The sequence below is a fragment of the Pelecanus crispus genome, chromosome Z (genome assembly GCF_030463565.1).
Source record: "Pelecanus crispus isolate bPelCri1 chromosome Z, bPelCri1.pri, whole genome shotgun sequence".
Classification (NCBI taxonomy): domain Eukaryota; kingdom Metazoa; phylum Chordata; class Aves; order Pelecaniformes; family Pelecanidae; genus Pelecanus; species Pelecanus crispus.
This window is the reverse complement of record NC_134676.1, coordinates 86512766-86522492: the sequence shown is the minus strand read 5'-3', so window position 1 is coordinate 86522492 and position 9727 is coordinate 86512766. Positions and strand designations below refer to the sequence as shown.

The 9727-nt window shown below is 71.4% G+C and overlaps 2 protein-coding genes across 2 annotated transcripts in view; both read left to right on the top strand.

Moving 5' to 3' along the window:
* The window catches only part of KAT5 (lysine acetyltransferase 5), an 18439-nt gene extending 15757 nt beyond the window's left edge, over nt 1-2682 (top strand). The window contains exons 11-13 of the mRNA XM_075727131.1: nt 4-106; nt 1020-1106; nt 2131-2682. Of these exons, the coding sequence (XP_075583246.1) occupies nt 4-106; nt 1020-1106; nt 2131-2660 (720 nt within the window). The 3' untranslated portion in view covers nt 2661-2682. The remainder of the gene's footprint in view (nt 1-3; nt 107-1019; nt 1107-2130) is intronic.
* A 724-nt stretch (nt 2683-3406) lies between these two features.
* Nucleotides 3407-8914, top strand: DRAP1 (DR1 associated protein 1). Its single transcript, XM_075726986.1, is given in 8 exon segments — nt 3407-3448; nt 4117-4168; nt 5159-5252; nt 6190-6309; nt 7265-7355; nt 8044-8126; nt 8786-8811; nt 8814-8914. Coding segments are annotated over 8 exon segments (609 nt in total).
* Nucleotides 8915-9727: the final 813 nt, after the last annotated feature.

Here is a 9727-nt window from a genome sequence, read left to right as displayed (position 1 = left end):
GAGGTAACTGGTGTGACTGGTGCAGGGGACCTGCAGTGCATTGAGGAGAAGCGCAAGCGCACCCGCGAGACTTTCCGCTCCTTCGTCCAGCGCAGTCCCCTGCCCGGTGCGGGTACTGGGGGGACTGGGGGGGGGATTGGGGGGCCCTGGGGGCTCCTGGGGGGGTATTGGGGTCCCTGGGGGCTCCCTGGGGGGGTATTAGGGGTCCCTGGGGGCTCTCTGGGGGGGTATTGGGGTCCCTGGGGGCTCCTTGGGGGGGGTATTGGGGGTCTTTGGGGTTCCTGGGGGGGTACTGGGGGCCTCAGGGGGATCCCTGGGGGGGGGGGTATTGGGGTCCCAGGGGGGTGTTGGGGTCCTGGGAGGTCTCTGGGGGGGTATTGGGGGCCCTGGGGGGGTATTGGGGGCCCTGGGGGGGTAATGGGGGTCCCAGTGGGGTCCCTGGTGGCGGGGGTACTGGGGGTCCCATGGGGGTAATGGGGGCCTTGGGTGGTCCCTGGGGGGGTATTGGGGTCCCAGGGGGGTATTGGGGGCCCTTTGGGGGGTCCCAAGGGGGTAATGGGGGTCCTGAGGGGGTATTGGGGACCCCGGGGGGGTCCCTGGGTGGGCATATTGGGGGTCCCGGGGGGTATTGGGGTCCCTGGGGGGGGGGAATTGGGGGTACTACGGGGGTAATGGGGGGTCCCAGGGGTATTGGGGTCCCTGAGGGGGTCCCTGGGGGAGAATTGGGGGTCTTGGGGGGGGTCTTGGGGGGCCCTGGGGGGTGTCCAGGGCAGTATTGGGGTCCCAGGGGGGATTGGGGGCCCTGAGGGGGTCCCTGGGGGGGGGGCTTGGGGGTCCCACGGGGGTAATGGGGGTGCCGGGGGGGCCCTGGGGCACTATTGGGGGTCCCGGGGGGGGTATTTGGGGTACACAGGGGGGTATTTGGTGTCTGGGGGGGATATTTGGGGTTTGGGGGGAGTGGGGAGATATTGGGGTCCCTGGGGGGTATCGGGGGTCCCTGACGGTGCCCCCCGCTCCAGGCCCGGCCCCCTCGGAGCCCCGGCCCCCCCGGCGCATCGCGGTGCCCTCGCGGCCCCCCCCGGCCCCCCAAGCCCCCCCCAGCATGGGTGAGCCTGGGGGGGGCAAATGGGGGAGTGGGGGTAATTTGGGGGGGCAAATACGGGGGGGGGCAAAACGGGGGGGCTTATAGGGGGGCTGGGAGGCAAAAGGGGGGTGGGGGGTGAATTGGGGGGGCAAATGGGGGGGCCGGGGGGAGGTCGGGAGCAAAATGGGGGTGGGGGGTGAATTAGGGGGGCAAATGGGGGTCTGTGGGGGGGTCGGGGGGCAAAATGGGGGTGGGGGGTGAATTGGGGGGGCAAATGGGGGGCCATGAGGTCTTTGGGGGGCAAAAGGGGGGTGGGGAGTAAATTGAGGGGCAAAAGGGGGGGGCTTATGGGGGTTGGGGGGCAAAATAGGTGTGGGGTGAATTGGGGGGGCAAATGGGGGGCTGGGGGGGGTCGGGGGGCAAAATGGGGGTGGGGGGTGAATTGGGGGGGCAAATGGGGGGCCATGAGGTCTTTGGGGGGCAAAAGGGGGGTGGGGGAGTAAATTGAGGGGCAAAAGGGGGGGGCTTATGGGGGTTGGGGGGCAAAATAGGTGTGGGGTGAATTGGGGGGGCAAATGGGGGGCTGGGGGGGTCGGGGGGCAAAATGGGGGTGGGGGGTGAATTGGGGGGGCAAATGGGGGGCCGGGGGGGGTCAGGGGGCAAAAGGGGGGGGGTGGGGGGTAAATTAGGGAGGCAAATGGGGGGCTGGGGGGGCTCAGGGGGCAAAATGGGGTGGGGGGTGAATTGGGGGGCAAATGGGCTGGGGGGGCTAAGGGGGCAAAATGGGGGTGGGGGGTGAATTAGGGGGGCAAATGGGGGGCTGTGGGAGGGTCAGGGGGCAAAAGGGGGGGGTGGGGGGGTAAGTTAGGGGGGCAAATGGGGGGCTGGGGGGGTCGGGGGGCAAAAGGGAGGTGAGGGGTGAATTGGGGGGGCAAATGGGGGGGGTCGAGCCCCCCGCTCACCTTTTCTCCCCCTCCCCAGCTCTCCCCCCAGCCCCCTCCTTCTCTTTTGGGGGGGCCGGGGGGGCTGTTCAGCTCTCCCCCCAGCCCCCTCCTTCTCTTTTGGGGGGCCGGGGGGGCTGTTGGGGGTCCCCCCCCCCGAACCGGAGCCCCTGGCCGAGGCCCTGCTGCAGCTGCAGTTCGAAGAGGGGCCCCCGGCTGCCGGGGGGGGCAGCGGCACGGGGGGGGGAGCCCCCCCTTTGGATTTCGGGGCGCTTTTGGGGGACCCCCCTTTCTCCCCGCTGGATACCATCAACGCCGCCGACGTCCAGCGCTTGTTGGGCCCCCCCGACCCCCCCCCAGCTTTTGGGGAGCCCCCTCCGGAGTACGGCGGGGGGGCTTCTGATTTCGGGGGGGTCCCCCAAGATTTCGGGGCCCCCCCTATGCTGATGTCGTACCCCGAAGCCATCGCTCGGCTGGTGCAGAGTCAGCCCCCGGGGGGGGGCCCCGAAATGGCGGGGGGGTCCCAGTTGGGGGGGGGGGCGGATTTAGGGGGGGGGGCCCCCCCCGAGGACTCGCTGCCTTCCCTGGGGGACCTGGACTTCAACGCCTTCCTCAGCCAGTTCCCCTCCTCCTAACTGGGAGGGACTGGGAGGACACTGGGGGGGTCACTGGGAGCCCCCGGGGGTCCCCCCCTACCCCCCCACCCCACTTTCTATTGGCCACTGTGCCTTCGCCCCGCCTCCCCGGGGCTCTGCAGCCAATGGGAGCACAGCCACACACCGCCCGTGCCAGCATTAACCCCGCCCCCCCCGAACCAAGGTGCCTTTAGGGGGGGGAGGGGGGGGGAAGCCCCGCCCCCTCCCCCCACCCCGCCCCTCCCCCGCCCCGCTGGAGGTCACCAATAAACGGTCCAAGGTCAAGAGCGCCCTTTGATTGACAGCGGGGGGCGTGGCCAGTGCCGGGGAGGCGGGGTTTGGGCGAGGGAGGGGGCGTGGCCTGGCTGTGGAGGCGTGGCCTGGCTGTGGAGGCGTGGTCAGGGCTGTGGAGGCGTGGTCAGGGCTGTGGAGGCGTGGTCATGGCTGTGGAGGCGTGGTCAGGGCTGTGGAGGCGTGGCCTGGGCTGAGGAGGCGTGGTCAGGGCTGGGGAGGCGTGGCTACGCGGGAGGCGGAGCCAAGGAAGACGGCGGGGGCGGCGCGCTGCCGGAAGAGGCGTGGCTTCGTCCCGGAAGGGGCGGGGCGGGCGGCAGGCCGCGGCGGAGCAGAGCGGGACCCGGGCCGGGCACCGGGAGGCGGCGGCGGGAGCGGCCGGGAGCGGCCGGGAGCGGCCTAGCGGGGCCGGGGCCGGGGCCCGAGCGGGATCCAGCGGGGCCGGGGCCGGGGCGATGCCGAGCAAGAAGAAAAAATACAACGCGCGGTTCCCGCCGGTCAGCGAGAGGGCCGGGCCCGGGGGGGGGGGGGGGGGGGAGGCCGCATCGCCATGGCAACGGGGAGGGGTGGGCGTTCCCCGTGGTGCCGGGAGGGGCGGGGCTTGCGAGGGGCGGGGCCTCCTTGTGGGCGGAGCCTGGGGGTCCTTAGCTGGCACAGGGGTGCTCGCCGCCGGGGGGCGTGGCCTCGGGGAAGGGGCGTGGCTTGTGGGAGTGGGCGGGGGCTGTGTGCAGGGGGCGGGGCCTCAGCCCCAGCCCACTCCACTTCCTTTGCAGGCCCAGGTGAGGGGGTGGAGCTGGGGGGTGTGGCCTCGGGGGGGAGTGGGCGGGGCCTGGTGGGGTGGGCGGGGCCCGGGGGGCTGTTTCTCTTTTCCCTGGCAGAGGTGAGAGCGTGGAGCTGGGGGGCGTGGTCTGAAGGGTGTGGTCTTTGGGGAGTGGCATGGTCTGGGGTGGGGCGTGGCTTGGGGTGGGCGTGGCTCGGAGTGGGCGTGGCTTGTGCAGGAGTGAGGGGTCTATTCCCCCCCTCCCCCTCCCCAGGCTCAGGTGGCAGAATGGGATTGGGGGGGGTGGCCTCATTTGGGGGTGGGGTTCTGGCGTGGGCGTGGCCTACCCGAGGGCGTGGCCTACCCAAGGGCGTGGCCATGCCTCAGTTTCCCTCTTCCCCGTAGGCGCGGATCAAGGAGATCGGGAAGGTGGCGGCCGCCGTCCCCGTCATCATCTGTATCCTCCCGGACACCTGGGTGCCCCCAGGGCCCCCCCACCCCAGACACCTGGGTGCCCCCACCCTGGATTCCAGGGTCCCACCGTGTCCCCCCCACCCCAGACACCTGGGTGCCCCCAGGGTCCCCCCACCCTGCATTCCTGGTCCCACGGGGGTCCCCCTACCCTGGACACCTGGGTGCCCCCACCCCAGACGCCTGGGTCTCCCCAGGGTCCCCCCACCCCAGACACCTAGGTGCCCCCAGGGTCCTCCCACCCTGCATTCCTGGGTCCCCCCATGTCCCCTCCACCCTGGACACCTGGGTGCCCCCACCCTGGATTCCAGGGTCCCACCATGTCCCCCCCACCCCAGACACCTGGGTTCCCCCGGGGTCTCCCCACCCTGGATTCCAGGGTCCCCCCGTGTCCCCCCCACCCTGGACACCTGGGTGCCCCCAGGGTCGTCCCCCCCCTGGATTCCAGGGTCCCCCCCGGGGTCCCCCCCGACCCTGGACACCTGGGTGCCCCCACCCCAGACGCCTGGGTGCCCCCAGGGTCCCCCCACCCTGGATTCCAGGGTCCCCCGGGGTCCCCCCACCCTGGACACCTGGGTGCCCCCAGAGTCCCCCCACCCTGCATTTCTGGGTTCCCCCATGTCCCCCCCACCCCAGACACCTGGGTGCCCCCACCCCGGACACCTGGGTCCCCCTGGGGTCCCCCCACCTCAGACACCTGGGTCCCCCCACCCTGGATTCCAGGGTCAACCCGTGTCCCCCCAACCCCAGACACCTGGGTGCCCCCACCCCAGACACCTGGGTGCCCCCAGGGTCCCCCGCCCTGGATTCCTGGGTCCCCCCTTGCCCACCCCGTGTCCCCCCAGCCATTGGGTGGGGTCCCCTGGTGTATATGGGTGGGGGTGGGGTGCCCCGGCCGCCGGGGTCCCCTGGGGCTGGGGGAGGTGTGGGGTGGGGGCCCAGCGCCTGGGTGCGTGGGGGGTCCTTAGCGGCGCAGCCCGGGCGCTGGAGCTTTTCCTGGAGTCGCTGCTGCGCAAGGCGTGCCACGTCACCCAGTCCCGAAACGCCAAGACCATGACCACCTCCCACCTGTGAGCGACCCCTGGGGCCCCTCTGGGGGGGGGGGGGGTCCCCTGGGCACCTGGGGCCCTCTGGGGGTGTGGGGTGGGGGTCCCCTGGGTGCCTGGGGCCCCTTTAGAAGTGGGTGGGGGTCCCCTGGGCACCTGGGGCCCTCTGGGGGTGTGGGTGGGGGTCCCCTGGGCACCTGGGGCCCTCTGGGGGTGTGGGTGGGGGTCCCCTGGGCGCCTGGGGCCTTCTGGGGGTGTGGGTGGGGGTCCCCTGGGTGCCTGGGGCCCCTTTAGAAGTGGGTGGGGGGTCCCCTGGGCACCTGGGGCCCCTCTGGGGGTGGGTGGGGGTCCCCTGGGCGCCTGGGGACCCTTTAGAAGTGGGTGGGGGTCCCCTGGGCACCTGGGTCCCCTCTGGGGGTGTGGGTGGGGGTCCCGTGGGCACCTGGGTCCCCTTTAGGGGTGGGTCAGAGTCCCCCAGACATCTGGGTCCCCTTTGGGGGTGTGGGTGGGGGTCCCCCGATGCCTGAGTCCCCTTGGGCGTGTGGGTGGGGGTCCCCCAGACACCTGGGTCCCCTTTAGGGGTGGGTGGGGGTCCCCCCGATGCCTGGGTCCCCTTTAGGGGTGGGTGGGTGTCCCCCAGACGCCTGGGTACCCTTTAGGGCTGTGGGTGGGGGTCCCCCCAATGCCTGGGTCCCCTTTAGGGGTGGGTGGGGGTCCCGTGGGTGCCCGGGTCCCCTTTAGGGGTGGGTGGGGGTCCCCCCGATGCCTGGGTCCCCTTTAGGGGTGGGTGGGGGTCCCCCGGACACCTGGGTCCCCTTCGCACTCCGTGCCTCAGTTTCCCCTTTTCTCCCCAAAGACTTCAGGCTGGGGTGCTGGGGGCGGGGCTTAGGCGCGGGGGGTGGGGCCCGCTGGTGGGCGGGGCCGGTGGGCGTGGCCCGCTGAGGCCCCGCCCCCCCGGCAGGAAGCAGTGCATCGAGCTGGAGCAGCAGTTTGACTTCCTGAAGGATCTGGTGGCCGCCGTGCCCGACATGCAGGGCGAGGGCGAGGAGCCCCACGGCGAGGGCGAGCGGGGACCCCGGAGGTGGGGCGGGCGCCTGGGTCCCCCCCCAAAATGCCTGGGTCCCCCCCAGATGCCTGGGTCCCCTCCCTGGGTGCCTGGGTCCCCCCCCAAATGTCAGGGTTTCCCCCCCCAAATGCCTGCATCTACCCCCCCCCCCAACACCTGGGTCCCCCCTGAACAGCTGGGACCCCCCCCCGAATGCCTGGGACCCCCCCGAATGCCTGGGTCCCCTCCCAAATGCCTGGGTCTCCCCCGAACGCCTGGGTCCCCCCTGAACACCTGGGACCCCCCACCCAAATGCCTGGGTCCCCCCCGAACACCTGGGCCCCCCCCCCCAAATGCCTGGGATGCCCCCGAATGCCTGGGCCCCCCCCAAATGCCTGGGTCCCCTCCCAAACGCCTGGGTCCCCTCCCGAACGCCTGGGTCCCCCCAAAATGCCTGGGTGACTCCCCCGAATGTCAGGGTGCCCTCCCAGACATCTGGGACCCCCCCCCTGAATGCCAGGGTCCCCCCCCCCAGATGCCTGGGTCCCCCCCAAACACCTGGGTCACCTCCCAGGATGCCTGGGTGCCCCCCAAATATCGGGGTCCCCCCCAAGATGCCTGGGGGTCCCCCCAAATGCCTGGGTCCCCCCAAATATCAGGGTGTCCCCCCCTCAGGTGCCTGGATCCCCTCCCTGGACCCCTGGGTGCCCTGGGAATGGGGTGGGGGGAGGTTTTGGGGTGTGGGGGGGTTCCCCCGGACCCCTGGGTGCCCTGGGAATGGGGTGGGGGGAGGTTTTGGGGTGTGGGGGGCTCCCCCGGACCCCTGGGTGCCCTGGGAATGGGGTGGGGGGAGGTTTTGGGGTGTGGGGGGGTTCCCCCGGACCCCTGGGTGCCCTGGGAATGGGGGTGGGGGGAGGTTTTGGGGTGTGGGGGGGGTTCCCCCAGACCCCTGGGTCCCTGACTCGGGGGGGTGGGGGGGGGTCTATTACAGGGGTCGTCGCCCAGGTACCGGCCGAAAAAATGGGGGTCCCGGGGCGAAGGGGAAGGACCCCAAACAGTCGGGGACGGACTCGGAGCAGGAGGTGAGGGGGGGGGCAGCACCCAGACCCCTGGGGAGGGGGGTGGGGGGGTCCCAGACACCTGGGTGCCCTGGTTTGGGTTTGGGTGCCTGGGTCCCTTGAGGGTAGAGGGTCCCTGGGGGGTTTGGGGGGGGTCCCTGAGGGGGTGGGGGCAGCACCCAGACCCCTGGGGCTGTCAGGGAGATCCCTGGGGGGGGGTCCCTTTGCGGGTGGGGGGAGCACCTGGATGCCTGGGTCCCCTGGGGGGGTAGGGGCAGCACCCAGACCCCTGGGGGGTGTCAGGGGGGTCCCTGGGGGGGTTTGGGGGGGTCCCTTTGGGGATGGGGGCAGCACCCAGACCCCTGGGGGGTGTCAGGGGGTCCCTGGGGGGTTTTAGGAGGGTCCCTTTGGGGGTGGGGGCAGCACCCAGACCCCTGGGGGTGTTGGGGGGTTCCCTGGGGGATTTTGGGGGGTCCCTGTGGGAGTGGGGGCAGCACCCAGACCCCTGGGTCCCCCTGGGGGTGTTGGAGGGGTCCCTGGGAGGGGTCCCTTTGAGGGTAGGGGGAGCACCCAGACCCTTGGGTCTCCTGGGGGGGTCCCTGGGGGGTTTTGGGGGGGTCCCTTTGGGTGTGGGGGCAACACCCGGACCCCTGGGGGTTTTGGGGGGGGTCCCTGGGGGGTGGGGGTGCCATCGTGTCCCCCCCCACCCCAGGAGGACTCTGAGGACAGCGACAGCGACGGGGAGGAGGAGACGCCGCAGCCCCCCCCCGCCCGCCCCCCCCTCAACTTCACCAGGTACCGGCCTCGATGCCTGGAGCCCTTTTTGGGGGGGTTGGGGTCCCTTTTTGGTTTTATTTTGGGGTGGGGGGGGGTGAAGTGGGACCCCCCAGACACCTGGGTCCCTTTTGGAGGGGGGACTGGGGTCCCTTTTTGGGTTTTTTTTGAGGGTGGGGGGGTGAAGAGGGACCCCCCCAGCCACCTGGGTCCTTTTTGGGGAGGCTTTGGGGTCTCTTTTTGGGGTGGGGGGGTGCAGTGGGCCCCCCCCCCAGCCACCTGGGTCCTTTTTGGGGAGGCTTTGGGGTCTCTTTTTGGGGGTGGGGGGGTGCAGTGGGCCCCCCCCCCCAGACACCTGGGTGCCTTTTGGGGGGGGGGGGGTTCCCTTTTGGGGGGAGGTTGGGAGCGGGGTGCAGTGGGACCCCCCTGGACACCTGGGTCTCTTTTGGGGGCGGGTTTTTTGGGGGGGGGGGGGGTGAAGTGGGGACCCCCCCCAGATGCCTGGGTCCCTTTTGGGGGGGTTGAGGTCCCTTTTTGGGGGGGGGTTTTGGGCTGGGGGGGTGAAGTGGGATCCCCTAGCCGCCTGGCTCCCTTTTAGGGGGGTGTTGGGGGGTTTTTGGGTGGGTGGGGGTGCCACAGGACCCCCCCCGCCACCGCCTCCACCGACCCCTCTCCCGCAGCCCCGGGGTGCCCTTCGCACCCCTGGGACCCCCCGCGCTGCCGGGGGGGCTCCCGGGGGGGGCTCCCCCCAGCCCCCGGCCCCCCCCCGCGCCCCCGAGGAGGAGGAGGATGAAGACTACGACTCTTAGCACCCCCCCACCCCCCCCCGCCCCCGTTTTTTTTTTGCCCATTTTCCCCGGATTTCAACCCATTCCGGGGCCGGGCGCCATTTCCCAGTAGTCGTACTGGAAGCGTGGGTCCCGGACCAGTTTGGAGCTGGGGAGCAATACTGGGAGCACTGGGAACGCCCTGCCCCCCCCCCCCCCCCCCCGCCTCCAGCTCCAGGCACTGCTGTAATGAGTTGTGACCGTTCTCGGGCGGGGGGGGGCTCAGCCCCGGATGCCTGGGGTCCGTCCCCCCCCTCCCCGGACGCCTGGGTCCCCTTTTTTGGGGGGGAAGCAGGGAGGGGGGGGGGGGGGGGTGTTGGTTTTGGGGTCTTTTGGCGGCTCTTTTAACGAGTCGGGGGGGGTTTTGTATCGGCTCAATAAAGTTCCCGTTTCCATACACCTGGGGGTCCCCCAAATTCCTGGGGGTCCCCCCCCCGAGCCCCTGGGTCCCCCCGAATTCCTGGGTCCCCCCGAATTCCTGGGTCCCCCCCAAACCCCTGGGTCCCCCCTCAAACCCCTGCCCCTCCCCCCAAACTCCTGGGTCCCCTCCCGAAGCCCCTGGGTCCCCCCCCCAAACTCCTGCATCCCCCCCCAAACCCCTGGGTCCCCCCCAAACCCCTGCGTCCCCCCCCAATGCCTGGGTCCCCCCCCAAACCCCTGGGTCCCCCCCCGAACTCCTGGGTCCCCCCCCCAAACTCCTGGGTCCCCCCCCCAATTCCTGGGTCCCCTCCCAATTCCTGGGTCCCCCCCCCGGACCCCTGGGTCCCCTCCAAAGCCCCTGGGTCCCCCCCAAAC